The sequence below is a fragment of the Pempheris klunzingeri genome, chromosome 1 (genome assembly GCF_042242105.1).
Source record: "Pempheris klunzingeri isolate RE-2024b chromosome 1, fPemKlu1.hap1, whole genome shotgun sequence".
Lineage (NCBI taxonomy): Eukaryota > Metazoa > Chordata > Actinopteri > Acropomatiformes > Pempheridae > Pempheris > Pempheris klunzingeri.
The window spans coordinates 32,913,134-32,933,204 of NC_092012.1; the positions used below are offsets into that span (position 1 = coordinate 32,913,134).

The 20,071-nt window shown below is 44.6% G+C and overlaps 1 protein-coding gene across 1 annotated transcript; it reads left to right on the top strand.

The window, feature by feature from the left end:
• The first annotated feature begins 1,118 nt into the window (after positions 1-1,118).
• Positions 1,119-18,646, top strand: LOC139202222 (neuropilin and tolloid-like protein 2). The gene is made up of 10 exons (XM_070831604.1): positions 1,119-1,194; positions 5,518-5,574; positions 5,842-5,985; positions 8,505-8,753; positions 9,186-9,233; positions 9,750-9,877; positions 12,719-12,947; positions 16,247-16,360; positions 16,467-16,597; positions 17,915-18,646. The coding sequence occupies exons 1-10, from the start codon at positions 1,185-1,187 to the stop codon at positions 18,644-18,646; spliced, it is 1,842 nt and encodes a 613-aa protein (XP_070687705.1). The 5' UTR covers positions 1,119-1,184.
• Positions 18,647-20,071: the final 1,425 nt, after the last annotated feature.

The window sequence follows — 20,071 nt, forward strand, 5'->3', positions numbered from 1 at the left end:
GTAATTCAGCCTCAAAAATAAAAACACCAGCGACGAGTTTTGTCATTAAACTTCACAAATACACAAGCACAGAATACAGACTGGTTTCATAAGATGTCTTTATTTGCTTGGTTATAATTAATCTGCACTCAGAGATCCTAAAGTTCATACATTAAGTTACTTCAGACATCCACGCCTTTGGCCTCCAGTCAAAATGTAACTTTCTGCTGATTTGAAACTTAAAATTGTTGAGATTTTGTAGCTTTGGAAGGGTTTTTTATATATTTAGAGGAGCTGTTGGACGTCAGAGCCAACCTGAGGCCTTGTGTCAATAAAAGTCTGTGTGTGAGTGTGAAGTGACCACTTGAGGAGCAAAATGCGTGAGCTGGTCTGTATTTTCCTCTGGTGAATAAAAGCAGCTCCCTCATGCTCATCTCTTTATCTGCAGCTTGTCAGTGTTTCCCCAGCAAATCATTTCTTTATTCGATGTATTTTTTTTTTTAGTCGCACCAAGATCGGAGGGAGGTTTTATTTTGAAATCCAAGACCGGAAAAGCGACTTCTTCACTGTGTCTGCCTTGACGATGCTCATGACAAGCCGCTCATTGATGTAAGCAGCGCCCACTGCTTAAATGAGCCTCGTTCAGGAGCATTTCTTAGTTCAGACACGGACGGAGAGCAGACAGAGCCGGACTCTCTCCTCCTCTTCCTCCTCCGTACTTTCCCTCCACCTCTCTCTCTCTCTCTCTCTCTCTCTCTCTCTCTCTCTCTCTTTCTCTCTCTTTCTCTGTCGCTCTCCATCCACCACCCATCCACATATGCGTCTTTTGGATACGTACCTCTCCTAGAGCGCGTCAGCCCCTCCTGGATCAGCCCCTCCGACACATGTCATCTCCGTGTCATCTCCGCTGGAAGCCGTGTTTGCAGTGATGATGCCTGGCTGAGAGGCTCGCAGCAGCGTCCGTCTTCCACCCAAACGCAGCGGGGTCGCCGTCTGAACGAGAGCTTTGCGCTGCCTTCCTCCCCCCCCTCTTTTTTTTTCTTCTTTTTTTTTTTTTTTGGAGCGTGCGGCTCTGCGTAATGGATTCACTGCTGTCAGAGAAAAGTTGGATTTCGTGAAGAGCCCCGCGGATTCCTAAAATGGACAGAATAGGAGGGCGTTTTTAGAAAGGTGCTGTAAGGGTTGGAACCACACCGGGAGAGGAGATGCACAGAGGTGAGTTGCACACGAGCTGCCCGCGCATCCGCGACGCGCGTCAAGGTCCGGCGCCTTGGCCACAGAGAGCCGACTGCTCCTTTAGAGCCTGGACTCAATGCGTTTTCCTTTTCACACTTTCTCTCTCTAGCACAGTGGATGCTTTTATTCACAGGTTGGGTGCATTTTAACACACCCAAAGCAATTGTTGCGGCAGGAAATTCTAAATTACTTAATTAAAACGTCCTCATTATATTTGATGTGTTTCTCTTGAATTGTGACAGCTTTTATTTCTGAATACAAATGACTCATCTGTCTCTGTCTCATATCTTCACTATCAACTTGCCCTCTTGGGACTGCATGTGGCAGATCTCCCTGTTTTATTGTCCACATCAGTGACTCGACTTCGCCATTAACCACTGATTTATAATCCACCACTCCAAGTTCCGACATCTGTTGGTCTGCTCCCCGTTTATTCTAAGATCCATCTGGAGACAGTGAGGCTCCTCTGAGTTTGGGTCTGAAGCGACCAGAGCCCAGTCAGTGTGAGAATAAACTATTATTCTGTTAGTTTCATCCAACAAAAGGGATGTGGGGACGGATTATTATCCCGTACTGCTCCTTTGCGCAGCATCATCTGAGCGTAATGAGGAGAGGGAACCTGCCTGCAGCCACTTTGGGCACTGCGAGGTGTGCCTGCGTCCAAAGCAGCGCAGTCTGAGCGGGATTCATGATTTTAACAGACAGCAAAGGTCACACAGGCCCACTGTTAGAGATAGAAAGGGGGGCGAAATAACCCCAGCAGGGAGCATTACGTGTTTCTGATGCATTCATCTCACTGACATGAGAGCATCATGTGGCCACTTAAAGAATTGGTGCCATTAAAAAAAAAATAAAGGAAATAATGAAAAATCATTTTTGTGAATAAAATAGAGCTCATATGACAGCTGGTGACTGCCCACACACACACACACACACACACACACACACACACACACACACACCATCTAACAGCCTGTGCGCGTGCTGCTGCTGCTGCTGCTCAGACTCCGCCGTCTCGCGCCATCAACACCTGAGGCGCGCGCCGCAGCATCCGTGGTGCGTTCAGGGGAGCAATGCGATGCTTTGGTGTGACTGCTGTGACCATGTGGGTGAAAAGGCAGTGTTGATGTTCTCAGGTATTCCGCTCAGCCTCATTTAGAGGCTAATTAGCTGTAAAGGGGCCACAGGTGGAGCTCACCTGTAGGCTCGTGTTTCATTTGAACTGTTAGAGACCATAAAATAACTTCAGTCTTTATCTAGACTTGGTTTCTGGAGCTCCACCTGCGGCCTGTTGTCTTGTAGCCCATCTGTTGCTGGTATGTTCTTCTAATTTAGGTCTCATTGAGCAAATGAACGCCACAGACAGAAGTCTCATTTTCAGCCCTTGTTTATTTTGCAGTGCTCCTTTAGTCCCAGAAGGCTGTGGGGGGGCTTTGTGGTTCTGGTGATGATGAAGGAATAAAACAGGCTAATCTCAACTTGGCTTGTGAGCCGAAGTGAGAAGTGATGTAGAAATGAAATGACATGACCTAGAATGGCTGGTTGAACCCGTGGTAACACCCCCCCCCCCCCCCCCCCCCCCCCCCCTCCCTTATTTAAAATGGGCAGAGGTCAGATAAAACTTGTTTTAGTGAGACATGATGAAAATATACCTTGAAGGAACTTTGCCTCGCATGAATGGCCCAAAGTACAGACTTGGCAAAATGTGATGATCATGTGGGAGGACAACAGATAGTAAGAGTGATGCAATTTGTTTGTGAGCTGCATTTTAATGCACATTCACTAGTTGTTCTCTTGACGGTGGCTGCAACTCTGTTTGGCTGCTGATTTATTTATAATGTTACAAAAGATGTTACAAATGGCTGCGTAAATTATGCACCTTTTGCCTTATAAGTTCATTGAAATATTCATACGCTTGATACACCTTGTCTGCCACCGCAGCTCAAGGTACCCTTTTGTCTCTCTTACAAGTCAGACAAGCGTTGCCCTAAAACAATGTTCCTCTCAGAGTCTCTTTTGTTCACATTTACAACCAAAAGTACCTGAAATGGTGACGAGAGTCCAGCCTTCTCGAGGGGAGCGGCGGTCTGCGGTGTCCCTGTTATCTGTGAGATTCAACGGCTGGCTCATCATGTCAGAAAAAAAAGCTGAAGTGAGAGCCTACAGCCTCTCTCTGTCATTTGGTTCTTAAGTTTGGGTGGTCTGTTCTGTAAAATGTGCCCGTGGTGGTCCAGACTCCCACTGACGATACTTCATTTTAAGATAACGGAGATAGAAGTAATGAGGATCCCGGAGCCTGGGGGCCTTGTGTGTGTGTGTGTGTGTGTGTGTGTGTGTGTGTGTGTGTGTTTCAAAATGAGTCCATTCCAACATGCGTGCTCATTGGTGCAGTTGTGTTCACTGCTTATGTTAACCATGTATTCTTCCTCATTAGACCCCTGCCTCTCTCTCTCTCTCTCTCTCTCTCTCTCTCTCTCTCTCCCCTTCTCTCTGTCTCTCTCTCTCTGTCTTCCACCCTTCCTTCCTGGGTGCCATTATGCAACGTGCCAGGCTCACGCTCGCTCTCTAATTCGATGTGAGCAGGCCAGCCTATTATGAACTCAGTGGGGATCAGGTCTACTGCGGCTTATCAGGGCAAGACAGTGTCAGAAGCTGTAACATGCTCGCCCTCAGTGCAGATATCATTGTAATAAAACACATTTCACCTATTGTCTGTAGCCGCGCTCTGCTCTGCCCAAACGCCTGTCTCCTCATCAGCTCTTTAAGCCTTGAAGCCTGTAATCCTGTTTTTCCTGCTAATGCTTTATGTTTCTGGTGCCTAGAGGATGCAGATTAGTAGGTTAGAGTCTCGTGGTTCGGATGAGAGTTGATGGTTTGAAATTGTCTTTAATGAACCACTGCTTGCTGCTCGTGCTACTAGTGTTATTACTACCAGCCAATTCCCACTGTGCAGCTACCGCTCTACTCCTTCTAGTGCTATGACTCCCTGCCATATCTACTACTAATACTACCACTGATAGTACTACTTCTGCATGTACTCATTCTGGTGCCATCACACATGGCAGCTGTATAAGCCGTCTCTAACCTGCTACTCTGCAGGAATAAGCGACTATTGTACATGTATTATCTTACAGAAACTACTCTGAGCCATAAAACAACTTCGGCACGTGTCTATTGCTGCTACTAATGTGCTTCTGCTGCTGCTTTTTTCGCTCTTCTGCAAGAATCTGTGGAATTCTTTAATCTAGTTTTAGGTCAGTTCAATGTAAAGCTGAGTTGCTTTATTAAATGAATGAATAAATAATTAACTGCTATTTTGATAATCGATTGGTCAGTTTTTCCAGCTCCCAGCTTCTCAATTGTGAGGATTTTCTGCTTTTCCTTGTCTTTTATGATAGTAAACTTGATATTTTTGTGTCTCAAAAAGCAAAAGGTGTTTTTTTTCTACTATTTCCTGGCAATTAATTAAGAAAACAAACAAAAGCAAATTAATCAATGGTGAAAATAGTGATTCGTGCATTGCTAGTTCAGTGTGAGGAATGTTTGACTAGACAGTCAGAATAAACTATAGCAGTTCATGACATGTCATTGAAAAGAAGAAGCAGTCTGAGTGCTGGCATTTACTTTGTTAATGCTGAATATCACTGGTTACACGAATAACACTGAACCACTTATTACATGCAGTAGTAGTAGCTATGTGACAGCCCATCTGTCCCCCATTACAAATGACAAAAAGTCAATTATCCACAAATAACATACGACAATACGTGTCATCAAATGCTAAAAAAAGAGGAAATGCAAAAGAAGAAAGAGACGTCCCAGCAATACTGACAACACACGAGCTTTAATTACTTCAGCAGCTGCAGTTATACATCTTTAACTCTCAGCGTCTCTCTCAGTCCTGTACTCTGTCATTTACATGGTGATTCATCACTAAATGCCTCTGCTATATTGTCCCAGCATTGCCCTTCCATGAAAGCCCCGTATTGACAATGACATGATTATGTCCTGAGCATGCACTAGTGTTATTAAGACATGCCTGCACTGATGATTACCCTGTGATCACCCCTCAGCTCTCCTCCTTTCTGCCTCAGCAATACAGTTTTAAAACGCCGTTCCCTCGAATATTGCATTGATCTATGTTTTACACTATTCATCAAGGTCGACTGAAATCAATACTGCAGCTGATCACACATACTTATTCCGTGACTGTTTAGTGATTACCATTTTTTCTTTGCAGGACACAATATAAGCAGCGTATTATGTCACCTGTGACTAATGTGCCATATCTCTGTTTTGCAGCGTGGATACTCTTCTTTCTAATAGAAGAGGGTTTCGCTCTGGCACAGAGAGTTAAAGGTAAGCTAGAGCTATTCCGTTAATGTTGTTTCACTAATGTTGAAGCAGTCTGGCGTAAGGAGGAATTACCTCAGCTGGTATCATAGGAAAAAAAAGGGCTCTTTTCTTATTTCTGTCCTGCCTTTCCTCCCGTTTTATTCCCTGCCTGCCTCGTCCCTTTCTCGCGCCAACCCTCCTTCCACTCTCCCTGCCTTCCAATCATTCCCTCATTGATCCCCCGGCTCAATAACCCATCTGTTCGTCTGTTCTCTGCCTTTCTGCTTCAAGATTCCCCAAGCGAGCTTGGCGGCCAGAGCCCTAACCAGAATGACTGTGGCACATGGGTCCGCAACATCAATGGCGGGGTGTTCACATCGCCAAACTACCCCAACACGTACCCGCCCAACAAGGAGTGTGTCTACATCCTGGAAGGTAAAACAGGACTCTTTTGCATCTGAGGGCTTCATCTTCCGCTCGGTGGCTTTTGTCATCAGAACAGCTGACACAGTTTCCCGCCTTTCAGCATATTGCCTCCTTCAGTGAATGTCATTAGTCTGACTGACATTGTTTTATATAACCTCACCCCTATCTGTTTTTCTGCTCCTTTGCTGGCGGGCAATCAGCCTGACATTTTCCGAATGAGCCATCCTGAGTTTGTTCCACCCCACAGATATACAGTAACCCTTTGAAAATGATGGAGAGTGGCGCGTTGTGGGTAGCCCCTGACTTCTGGCCTAATCAGAGTAGTGCTGTGTTCATCTCTATTGGCAGGGTGTGCCAGAAGATTTTGCTATTGAATGAAACATAAAAGAGATGAACATCTGCTACGTTACTGAGCTTTGCTGGCATATCACCGAATTGCAAGCGCCCTTGTCCACGCTTGAGTGTTCCCAGAAATATCACATCCATGAGTAATTTGGGGGGGCCTTGAGGTGGGAGATGAGGGCTGGAATACTGGCTGACATGTGTCCCGACTACAGTGATGAACTGTTTGTTCAGGAACTTAAAGTACAGCCTGTCATGCAGATGAGATGGGTGCTTAATACTTTCCTTGCTGTGGTGGGGGACTGGATTTTACACGTGGCTCAAGGGCTCCCCCTGTGGACAAATCCAGCCCAGAACTGTTGCTGATGAACAAGCCGTGACTCCATCACAGGCAGCCTGCCGGTGTGTGCAGCAGTACTTCGCAGTGGCTCTGAGAAGCGACAGATGGAACCTATCATTTGCTATTATTTGGTCTTGAATGGCCAAATAAGATCCAGCGCTGAGCCTTCTGTGGTCACGTTTGGAATAAGCGCTAATCAGATAGCTTTGTAATCATAATTTGTGGTTAGTGTGACACATTGATTATCTTGTGTCCCCCAGTTCATCAGCTCAACAGATAGAGTGATTATACTTTCTGCTCTTTCTCTGTCAAGCTGTGTCATTTGTGTGTGTGTGTGTGTGTGTGACATCGAAAGTTACAGAGAGAATGAGACCAAACTCACTGGGGGATGAACGCGCAGATAGCAGGAAGTGCAGGCATACAAGCTACTCGTTCAAGCAGAGAGGAAGAACAGTGACAATCCAAAGACAAGAACAGATACACAGATTTGCAGAGAGAACGGAGAATCCCCAGCGTTATTTTATTCCACACTGTAAACACGTAGCACCCTTGACCCTCACCCTTTTTTCTCCAGTGGGGCATGACTCAGAGCCCCACCTCCCACCATCAGCATCTTTATTTAGTGTGATTCATCTGCCAAACAGGCACGAATTGCCCTTGTTAATTCTTCCTCTGTGTGAGTGTGTGTGTGTGTGTGTGTGTGTGTGTGTGTTGGGAGGAGGAGGCAACGTTATTAAAGAGCTCTTTCCATAAAATATTTAGCCATAGTCTGGATTTGCATGAAAGATGAACTTGTCAACTACACTTCATGCTGTGATTGCAATGAGGCAGCAGCGCCGACACGTCAGGCTGCATCTCCATCAGTGTGTGCATGTGTGTGTGTGTGTGTGTGTGTGTGTGTGTGTGTGTGTGTGCAGCTGTGCGATGCACGCTTACATGTATGAAGATGCATCTTTGCGTTTATGGTGCTAGATTTAGATTATAGTGAGCGTTTAGCTCATTCTGTTCTCTTGTGCTTTGTGCATGCAGAGCTCAGAGATGCAGAAATTAGCTTATAATGCTGTTTACCACGATGAGAAAAGCACAAACCAAAGCATACACTAATTGGGTTTAACATCTATGTTAATCTTGTGCTGGTTTGGGAGAGCATCAACGCAGAGTTTTGCTTGGAAGTTAAGGCAGAGGAGGTATTTCATCGAGTTTATCCAGTGTACCCCTCTAATTATAGACGCTGAGTTGGACTGGAGCATCAGATTCAAGAGGTGCCACAAGTACGGGAGTGAAGGAACAAACAACCTGTCCTGAACACACAGTTACAGCTTCAACAGCAGGAAATGTAAAATTCCTCAGTGCTGCAGCCTGTGAGAGGACAGAAAGCTCTTTTTATTTATCTTAATACTTTTGAAGTCATTACTGCTCCTCAGCAGTACATCGCTTCCTCTTGTACACCAGGTGCCAAAGAATCTTCTTCTTTCTGATTAAAGCTGTGGGGAACATTTGAATACAGTGAAAGACAGTGATGTCTGCATGAGAAGAACCCGTCGCTTTAACGGATAAATAAGAGCAGCAGCTACATATTCCATATCAGAAAAGGGCTTCGGTTACCTATAGTACCCTCCGCCTGAGCCTGAGCCAACTCATGGAAAGTTTGTTCTCCACACAAGTAACAGCAAAACTGCTCAACGTCAAAATCCTGATTAACTCATATTTGACTCTATGTTTAATTCATGCTTTAGAATACCCTCCAGATTTTTCCTTTGTCTGCAAAAGCAAGATTTAATTTTATTCCTTTCATGGATTTGCCCCTTTTGTTTCCTTTCTCTTCCCACTCCCTCGTTCACCAAAGCTCTCCCTAGACAAAGGATTCAGCTGGCTTTTGATAAGAATTACCACATCGAGCCATCGTTCGACTGCCGATTCGATCACATCGAGATCCGTGACGGGCCGTTTGGCTTCTCGCCCCTCATTGATCGCTTCTGTGGGGGAAAGAACCCGGGCGTGGTTACATCGACAGGACGTTTCATGTGGATCAAGTTCACCAGCGACGAGGAGCTGGAAGGCCTTGGCTTCCGCATCAAGTACACCTTCATTGCAGGTAGGGACGCCCCAAACGCAGCACGACCTCAGGCTCCCTAAGAGAATTCCTCTACACGTCAAAGGCTTTGGGTACGATGTGTAGAGACCTGGTTAGTTTCTGACCGGAGAATCTGATGTCAGTGTTCCCTGAAACACTCTGCATCTTGTTGGTGTTGATGACCAGAGCGGATGGTTGGATGTGAGCTGGCTGGACATAGCTTCACTTTTCTTGCTCTTCAACAGACACACGTTGAACATCAGAGCCTCCTGACTATAAACCCAATATGCCTAGAAATCAGTGTCTCCCATCAGGCAGCAGATATTACCTTCAAACAGATCCCTTTCTGCTTTATCTGGCCTGCCTTAATGGGATCTTATCTTGTGTTCTCTTCTTACCCATTTCTGCTGCGCGGATTGAGAGTAATGTGCCTCCCAAATCTTATCATTTCAGACCCTGATTTCCATCTGCACGTGGGCGGACTGCTAAACCCCATCCCAGGTAAGCTCTTCAGTATTTTAGCCGGTTTGTGTTCGATCCTTTTTGAAGAGCTCTTCTGTGCTCAGAAGCTTACCGGAGGCTATCTCTGCCTCTGACGTGAATGCTGAACGTGCAAATGTACCTTGACAAGCGCACAATTGCACATAAGGTGAAAGGATGTACATACACAAACATGCACAAATTTAAACACAAAAAGGAACGCGCACCTCTTTCATCCTTCCCTTCCCTTCCTGTCTTTCTGCCTTTGTTCCTCTGTCTTCTTATTGTCCTTTATCCTAATCCTGTGCTCACTTCAATTCCACCTTAAATCCTTCACTTCTTTAAATAAAATCCTTCATCTGTCTCTCTGTCTGTCATACTCCTCTTTTCATCCTACCCCTCTTTATCATCTTCTCTGTTTTTCCGCTCTTGTTGTCTTTCTCGCTTCTCTCATGTACCTCCATGTAACCCTTTTCTCACCTCACCTGTCTTTTACCCTCCTCTTTTTTTCTTTTCTTTTCCTCCGTCCCTCTACAGACTGTCAGTTTGAAATCGGCGGATGGGATGGGATTATTCGCTCCAGTCAGGTGGAGGAGGAAGAGAAAGTGAAGCCCGGTGATGCTCTGGACTGTATCTGGACAATCAGGGCTCCTCCTCAGTCCAAGGTCAGTAAAAGGGACCATATTAGTCCATCTGTACCATCCTTCAACACACGGTTGGTGCTATGCTTCTGTTTGGATGCCCCGTGTTCAAAGCCATTTTAAAATATTTGATAAATGCAAGTCTTAACTTACTTGAAGTGGTTATGATATAAAATATACAAGCAAGATCATTTTAAAGTATTCAAGGACTTTATTCGTCTCTCTTAGGGATATTTGTGTGAGACATTGACATTTTTTTTCCTATTCGGTCAAAGCTCCACTGTTGGTTCTAATTATTGTAATCAGTTTGATCAGAGTTGCTTTTATTTTTTTTCAACGTGACAAGTGATACAAAATCTCATCTCGCATGCAGTCTATCCCAGAATAGATACGAGCTGTCATCCAAAAAAAAAGAAATGAAAAATAATGATGCTCACAAGAGAAGGAACAGCTCTGAATTTCTACAAAGTTGTTGAGTTAAATCTAAAACCGCGCTGTGTTCTGTCACTCTGTTCAGTGTGTTCCCGCTTTCTGTTTAAAGTTGCTCACTGTGACAGTGAACTCTATCTCAACATCAGTATTAGTTTACATTTTCCCATTTGTTGTCTTACTCTAATGGCAAATGTGATGTCAGTGCATGAATCCCAGTATCAACACGCATAACGTTTTTCTCCACTCCAAGAAAAAAGTTGCCTTCGATTCATGCATCTGTCAGGTCGAAGCGTCTCCTCGTATCATCTGTCTGCAATCGGGAAATAAAGTCTTGACCTTTTAGGTCAACCAGCAACCAAGCAGATGTATATCTATATAAATCTGTCAGTGGTTTTAAATATTCTGAATGAATGCGTATAGTAGCATTGTCTGCTGTTACTGAGAACAGGTCCTCCAGTAGTCATGTGTCGGGGTCTGTAATTGTAAATTAATAGATATGAGCAGTGCAAATACACAGTGAGGGAGCAATGCAGACACATTTTATTTGATAAATACAGCCCGGAGATTCACATTTTCAAGCCCAGAGTGAAAGCCTCGTGATGGCTTCTCATAAATTCTGATATTTATGAGTGTAAATCCAAAATCCCATTGAAATTACAACCACGGCCTGACTAGCCTCGATTCAATGCCGCTCTGCTTCTCCCTCGTGAGTAAATGAGTCATCGGCACACTGCTATGCTACTCACTGGCCACAATATACTGACACATGCACGCACAAATTCATGCACATCTAATTAAGTATAAAACAGCAGATGCACACATAGTCACATGTTACATAATATACCGTCAAATAGCTCAGTCCAAGCAACTGTGCACACACATTATACACTCGTATGTATGCACAGTAACGTTTTATGTGTACATGTGTAAACACTCGAGCATGACTCACACATGCTCCTTCTGCCTCTCACACGCCGATTAGAGCGCACAGTCATGTCACTGGTCTTGCATGTGCAGTGTGAGGCAGCAGCAAAGAGGGTCTGGATTTAGCAGCTGCACTAAATTGCCTAACCAGATATTAGCTCAATGAAGCAGAAGGAACAGAGCAGCACACGCAGCAGCAGTATAAGAGCAGCTACTAGAGCTACTGCTGCATGGTTACAGATGCCTGTGTGCTAAATGTTTCATCCAATCTATTGTCCCCGTGTTGCCAAAATCTCTTTGTGTCACTGCTGCTGATTTGACCTTTTCACACAATTTATTCAGACATTTATATTGTTATTACTTTGCAGGTTAAAACACTAACGCTGCCACGTATTTATGCACTCAAACCAAGCGAGAAGCTGCTGTGCAGGCAGGTGGCTGATCTTGGTGTTGTTCAAGGGATTTACAGGGGCAAGAAACTCACTGAGTGCCTCTAGTGGACAGGTGCAAACCGCAAGCTCTGTAAGAGGCCTTTAGTCATGACATGTCACAGGAGGAAAAGCACAGATGTAAATAATGAAAATGATTATGGCTGAATTCCATTCATTCAGCTGCTTCACTTTCAGAGTCCTGGTACTGTGCATGCTGGCTCCCTGTCACACCGCCGTGGCTCCCAGAGACACTTGAATAGAGCGGAGGCATCATTAGTTACACCTGTGCTTCTCTGACTACGACTATGTCAGAACGTCCTCTGTGAAACGGCCTATTCAAAGGCAGAAAGGTAGCGGACGTGCTGTATTTTAGTCAGTTGTTCAATAGTCCCATTAAGTGAATCCTCATCAAATTGTAATATAGGAGAAAATCACATTAGGAAGTTGTATTTACCAGGTGGTTGTGTTTGGTTGGAAAGCTAAGAAAAGTTTGCCTGTTGCCAAAGTTTGCAGATTTGTAAACTTCGTGAAACTTGCCTGAATTCCCCAGTGGCATTTCTTGCTTTGTTAGCTGTCTGAACACAGCTTCATGCTGGAAATCTTGGAAATTTCCAACTTTGTGGGTTGACAAGCCGAGCACACCGCTAGTTTTGCAGTCTGAGGCCAGACTCTCTCATGTGGGGAGGAGGTGCAGGTTCAGCTCACAAGCCTTCAGTCCCTGCAGCATTCTCTGAATTGAGATACACTTTTAAAAAAAAAACAGGATGGTGGGGCTGACGGGCCAGGCAGCACCATGACAGATATATCAAAGACTGGCTTTTCTAAGTAGGCAGTTATTACTATATGAATCATGCATGCTTGCATCACAACTTAAATTAGATTTATATCATGATTTGATTCTATTCTCCTCATCCTCTATCCTCTAAAGTCTTCATCCTGTTCCCATCCCAGAGGTGGGCAGGTCGCCAGTCGATCACAGGGTTCCACTCTAATCTTTCCTCTTTCATTTATTATCTGCCTGAGTGTTTTTAGGTCCATCTGTTTTACTGATTTAATGCATACTGTTGTGTGTCTGCAGATCTACCTGCGCTTCATGGAGTACCAGATGGAACACTCCAACGAGTGCAAGAAGAACTTTGTGGCCGTGTACGATGGCAGCAGCGCCATCGAGAACCTCAAGGCCAAGTTCTGTAGCACGGTGGCCAACGATGTGATGCTGGATAACGGTGTGGGAGTCGTGCGAATGTGGGCTGATGAGAAGAGCCGAATGAGCCGGTTCCGCATGCTCTTCACCTCATTTGTCGACCGTGAGTGACAGTCTTTACTTTTCATCCCATTTCATTCAAGACACTCTTTTACAGGTTTGACGCTGTGGACTTCATTGCTCCCCAGCGCCTCTGGCTTTCTGTAGCTCTGTCCTCACTTAATACTACGGCTTCTTCAGTGTTTGGCGTTAAACAGATTGATTTTGAGCTATATATTTATCTGATTGTCAGATATGACGTTATGGAGAGTACCGACGGTGGAAACATATTACGGTTCTGCTTTGATATTGATCTAGATTCATCCAGTGACAGAAGTAGATCTGATTCATTATCCTTGTTTCAGTTTGGTCTGAATGTGTTTAGAAGTTTCCGTTGTCTGTTATTAATGTGTAACTCTCTGTTATGGACTAAGAAGAAAGCCACCGTATTCCATTAGTTTACTGTAACATTATCCACTCACACACACAGAAACAGACACAAACACAGTTGATTTATGAGATACTGCCTTCAGTCTGCATCAGCAGTCACTAACAGACACTGAAGTGTCATTTCAGCAAGGAAAGCTAATTACGTTTTGCTATGTTTAGCATATAGATATGAGAAAACCAATTATTTACTCCAGCATTTGTAAGTAAGTGAAAGCATCACATCATTTCTTGATATGCATGTCACAGCATGACACTGTGTGCTTATTATAGGTCACTTACAACAGGAAAATAAGAATTTATCTGTCCTGGGCGGAAAAAGAAAAGCTGAGTAGGGTTAATGGATCTACTGGAAGTAATTACACATTAATCCTCCTAATTTTTGAAGGACAAGAAACTTCCAAACAGATGCTGTTAAAGGTTGCACATAACGTAGCAGGAATTGCCATGCTGGAAACAGTTTTTCTGTTAGCACACCGTAATATTTTCATTAAATGCCTGAATAGACTGAGATATTAATTGCCACATTCCCCTGCATACTTCCCAAACCATGGGTGAATGCTAATGTTGTTTTCATCAGCAAACCCATAACCATTGCAGTCAGAACTTAATGGCCTTTTAAATTCAGCAAGAGTGTTTTTTTTTCCCCACACAGAGAGTCCTTAAGACCATTTGGATCCTCATTAATTCAGATCACACAGTTCATCTCACAGAAGTCTGAAGTCTGTTGAATAAGTCCCAAACTTTATTTGGTCAGAGTCAGCGACTGAAGTTTACTTGGAGGTCAGAGGGAGCCATTAATCTTTGTCACTCACAGAACAAGATGAGTGTAGCCTTCCGCACACCACAATCCTTAATGTGCTCTAATCCTCTGACCGAACCCCCTCGGACATGCAAACCAGACATTTTAAATCTTCACTAAATACACATATACACTCACATCCGCGAACACCACACAGTGCATACATTCAGACAAGTTGTGTGTGGTGTGTGTGTTTGTGTGTGTGGTGTGTGTGTGTGTGTGGAGTGAGGGTGAAACATGGTTGACACCCTGTGAGAGGCTACATTTTGAAGGCGACAGGCACATAATAGGTTTGGAAATGATCACAGTGTCGGGGGAGTGACCCCATCTAGAGGCTCACTGGGAGATAGATGGGGTGGACACACACACGCACACATGCGCACACACACACACACACAGTATATTTCATACACTCCAATACACATATACATGTCCCTTTGTTAAAAGTGTTTAAGCCCTGAGGCAGAGGAAGCCTGCAGGGAGCGTCAGGCGGAGGCTCAGAGCCGTCATCACAGTGGACCTCGGAGCAGGGGTGAAGCCGGTGGAACGGACCACCGTCTGTTTCAGGTGTGATAAAGACTCACAGTGTGTCTGAGGCTGCTGAAGCCTGAGCATGTTTAAAACAGGTGGGGAATGTTGTTTGGGGCTGAAAAAGGACAGTTTGGAGTTTGCTGTGTGCGTAAAGACTCGTGGCGGAGAGCAGGATTGTCCCTGAGATTTGTTCCATTTCTTCCCTGATAAATGCTTTTTATTCAAAATAAGAGTCTGAGGATTGAAGGTATCCTTGTAAATCCCTTCTGAGGCACATTTGTGATGTATGATTTTGAGCTATTTAAAAGAATTAGACTTGACTTGAATAGAAGAGAAGTAACCAAAGGGACTAGTCTTTAATCTTATATCTTAAATTAGGCAAAATCATATTTTTGTTTAATCACAAATTACAGTTACCATAGTTACTGAACTGAAAATCGAAAGGTGACAATGCAGAGTGCATCTTTTAAACATGGTTATAATGTCTGGGGCATTTTTTTTGAGTTAGATGGACGTCAAACCTGTGTAGTTATTCAGTTTCATCTCCAGGACCAATCTGCTTTGTATTCAGGTGAAAGCAAATCATTCTGAATCTTTTTTTCAAACTAATAATCAAATAATCAAGTGATTTTACAGTGCAGATACTTTTTCATCTGTTGTATGGGAGAATTGTGTTTGATTCTTGTTTGTCCACCACATATACAGTACAGCAGAAAAATATTTCTCAACCGCGGCATAGTTTTAATGATTGATGGTAAATTTTGTGCTTGTCTGCGACTCTGATGGAAAAACTGACCATCCAACCTCCACTTCACCAATCTCTATCCCCACTGCACACATAACAACCAGGGCTGGCTTTTTCCACAGCCCCAAATCATCTCTACCAAAACCGAGGCATCTGCATCGTCCCTCAGCCTTGCAGCTCTTCTTTCTAACTGGCAGTGAATCGATCTCCTGGGCCCAGCAGCCAGCATCAATTACTAGTCATCTCTGTCTCTGCCATGGCAGCCTTCATACACTAACAATCACTTTAATGCAGGTTGCCTCACAGCACCTGCCTGCCTGACCGTTTGCACCCTATGGTGGGCCAAAGCCTTTTCTAGCACCTCCCCACCCCCGCCGTTACTTTCATCTTTTCCATACTCACCCTCTCTGCCTCGTAGTTTTCCAGCTATCCACCCCTCCAGCTCTTCTCCCCCCTTTTCTGCTGCTCCTCAAACTCTTGACATGAAGGCTGCAGCTCGGTGAAGCTGCCATCTCCTCCCACCCCCCCCATCACCCCCTGATGTCTGCAGGAAATGATGATATATGGCCTTGTGTGACTGTTTCCATTAGACCTCTGGTGTTTCAAAACAATCATAGGACATTATATCTTTTACTACATGCCTCTACAGATTTCTGCAGCTAAATTGTCCATCTTTTATTGATATTGTTATTGTTTTATCGTTATTACCATCAAAATAGCTTCCAGTTGTTTTTGCAGTATAGTCATCTTTTACTCAGGACTGTTAGACAGATGCTTTTCTGCTATTTTTTTTTTCCTCCAAATTCCATTATCTCTTTGTTTTGTCTTTTCCCTGCAGCCCCCTGTTCAGCCAATACATTCTTCTGCCACAGCAACATGTGTATTAACAACTCCCTGGTGTGCAATGGGGTTCAGAACTGTGTCTACCCATGGGATGAAAACCACTGTAAAGGTGATCGTCTTCTTTCTGCCTACGATTTCCAACTGAGGTTATTAAGGTTGATTATAGTTTTTCATAGTGTATTTTCTCTTTTCCCCCCTCTCCTCTCCCCCTCCAGAGAAGCGATCAAAGGGTTTTTTCCATCAGATCACAAAGACCCATGGCACCGTCATCGGTGTCTCATCAGGCATAGTTCTGGTCCTTCTTATCATCTCCATCCTCGTCCAGATGAAGCAGCCAAGGAAAAAGGTAGATCGTCCTTTGTGGTTGACCTTTCGTTCAGCAGGAAAGCAGATTGAGAAAAAGAGACACATAATTGAAAGTGATGGTGGATTCCAGACCAGGTGGGGGTGCACGTAGCTCTTGAGATGAGGAAGACATACAAAATCTAGCCTGGTATTTCACACCATTACACCGTCTAAATAGAAAGCAGTGTATCAAAAGGAAAGTTACGTTTCAAGGTGATTTTCTTTTTGCTTTATCCTCTGTCTTTTAACCTGCCTCATCTACTTACTTTGTGATTTCCCACACTGCCCTGAGGGGACTCCTTACTCATTCCTTTATGGCTGCTCTATTAAGGAACAATGAACAAAATGGTTGCTCCAGAAATTACCTCTGGCTTTTTGACATTGAGCAGCTAAGGTTTATAGAAAAAGGGTTTTAGAAGGTTTTTGAAAAAAGAAAACACACCAGCAAGCAAGTGTTTTGTTGATTATCCTCTAATAATAAAAATATAGCATGTAGGTATGTAGAACATGCTTGTTTTAGGCTCTTAAAGCTCCTGAAGCCCAAAACTTAGGAGTTATAAGTATATTTTCTGATCAGATTTGATTGACAGTGGTCCGGCAACATAAGCAACAACCTGCCAACGTTCATCAGATCCTGATTCAAATGTTGATGCATGTGTGTAACAAAGCCAGAGCTGCTTTGAGTTCTCTTCAGGACCGCACAGACTCACACAGCACTTCAAATAGTTGTCTGCTTTATTATTAAGTCCACACACGCTTTAACAACACAAAATCAAGCTCACAGCCGGCTCCTCCGCTCCCTTGCCGGGTTGCTCCGGAGGGCATACAAAGCAGAGCCGTAGTCCATTCAGACTTAAAAGGTACACTCTGAACACAAAGGAGGCCAGCCGCTCTCTGTCCTGTGTCCTTGCCTCCCTGAGACCACAGGAGAGAGTGTGTGATTAGACAATGAGCACCAGCTGTGTCAATCAGCTCATCTGGTGCTGCTCTCACAGGTCAACCCCCCCCCACTCCTCTCTCCCCTGCAGCTCAGTGTAAAGCACACCCACCTCCACAAATCTGGCTGAGCCCCACCCACTTAAAACCAGTAAGAGAAGTAGAGACAAAATCATAAATACTAATGTTCTTGGTTGACTCAAGGTAAGAAGCTAAGAAAGTTACAAATAAATGAATTATTAAGAAAACGCTCCAGAAGTATCAGGTTTATTGTGACAGTTGGAAGTCTTAACAGTTTGCTGTAACCTCACATCAGTGTGAAAACTAGTGTCCTGCTCATCACTGACATTTAACTGTCTGAAGGGTTTTTCTTTTCTTTAAGGTTGTAGCTCGCCGGCCTGGTGTTTTCAACAAAGCGGGCTTCCAGGAGGTCTTCGACCCGCCCCACTACGAGCTCTTCTCCCTACGAGACAAGGAGATATCGTCAGATTTAGCCGACCTGTCTGAGGAGCTGGACAGCTTCCACAAGCTGCGCCGCTCATCCACCATGTCCCGCTGTGTCCACGAGCACCACTGCGGCTCACAAGCCTCGGTGGCTACTGGCGGCGGCAGTATGAAGCACAGCCGCACCACCCTGAGCTCCATGGAGCTGTCCTACCACAACGACTTCTCCAAGCCGCCACCCATGAAGACTTTCAACTCCACAGCCAGCTACAAGAAGAGCTGCTACGGCTACAAGCAGCACTCACAGACTCACGACTGCGACCAGCAGGTCATTGAGGACCGCGTCACAGAGGAGGTCCCCTGTGAGATCTATGGGCGCGGTGGAGGCGGAGTAGGGGGAGCCACAGGTGGAGGAGCGATGGGAGGAGGAACATCAGGGATTGCAGGAGGAAGCATTGGAGGAGCAGTGGGGATAACGGGAGGAGTGGCCATGGGAGGGGGAATGAGTATGGCGGGAGGAGTGGGCATGGCGGGGCCCAGTGGCATCGCTGGAGGCATCGGCGGTGGTATGGCTGGAGCCTGCGGGACCCTCAGTATCCGTGGCAACAGCGCTCGTAACAGCACCACCATAGTTGACCCACAGCAGCGCTCCATGTCCATGGACTTCTAGATGGAGACGGGAGGAAGAAAAGGAGAAAGAGCTCGCATTTCACTCATCGAAAGAGGAGAAGGAAGAAGAGAGGACAGGAGGGTCACCATTATCATGAACTGATCGCTCCTCTTCCCTCTTCTGCCTTTGCATTCAAAGCAGTATGACAAGTATTGCAAGTAACACTTCGGGATCCTCTCCGCTCAAAGTCTCATCTGAAGGTTTGGGAAACTGGCAGACAAGAATCAAAGACCAAAAACATTAGAAAAAACAAGAAACTATTGGTTCTGTTCTACGGGATGCCGAAGGATGTAGAGCGAAGGGAGGGTGGAGACATCTAGTCTCTCCTCCAGTCTTATCCTCATTTAATCTCTCCTTTTCATATGACACACAGAAGAAGAAGAAGAAGAGGATTCTCGCATGCAGACCAAGACTTCTCTCTGTTAAGACCAGGTAACCAGTCAGAAACAGGGAGAGAAGAGACAAAGACACGTCCTAGACTGAGTTTTTACATTTATTCACCTGCCATGCACAGATATATGATATATAGTGCGTCTTCTAATGATTTAAGTCTTTATTTTTGTCAGTGTACTGTACTGTTCAAACCAGTATATATCCAGCCTCATGCTGATGCTTGGCTTTTAACTCTTTAATATTTTACAAATGTTGCTCAGATTTTATGAAGATGACTTATCCATGACATGTAGTGTTGATGATGATGATGATGAGGAGGAGGATGAAGTTGATAATGAAGTTGCTATTGTTGATGATGCTCAGAAATTATGACAATGATGACATTGATAATGATGTGATGTTTCTATAATAATTATGTAGATTTCATGGTTACCTCACACACACACGGACACAGAGGGTACGCTCCACTCAGTCTCTCCTCAGGAAGAGCACATGAAGAGACTTATTTTGGTAAGAAATTGAGAAAACTGTCTATATCCTCTCTGTGAGCTTTATAGAATACGGGCATTTGGGCCATGAGTGATCGTTTATGGAGTATGAAATGTTGGGACTGGACTGAATCTTATAGCAAACATCCCACTCCCAAACCCCACCCTTGCCAGGAGAAAATGTAACTTCTCAATTTCCCCATGAACTGAGTGTGTAAAACAAGCACAACCTGTTTCCCTGAAGAGACAGACATGTAGCCTATATGGGACTCATTTATGATTTTAACCACTGGTTGTATAATTTCATTCTGTTGAATTAAACGAGAGCTTACTCACCTCCCTGTGTGAGCTTTTCTGTTCACTGTGACCGAGACAGATGTAAATGGCACCACCTATGGGCTGGAGAAGCTCCGACACGGTAAGACGCACATTGTGGCATGCAGATGGAAAAGAAACGACTTGGGGAAGGTGTTGGGCTTTGCTGAAACAGAAATGCTTTAAGCGTGATTAATTTGCTAAATTGTTTGAACCGTGAGACGTAGTT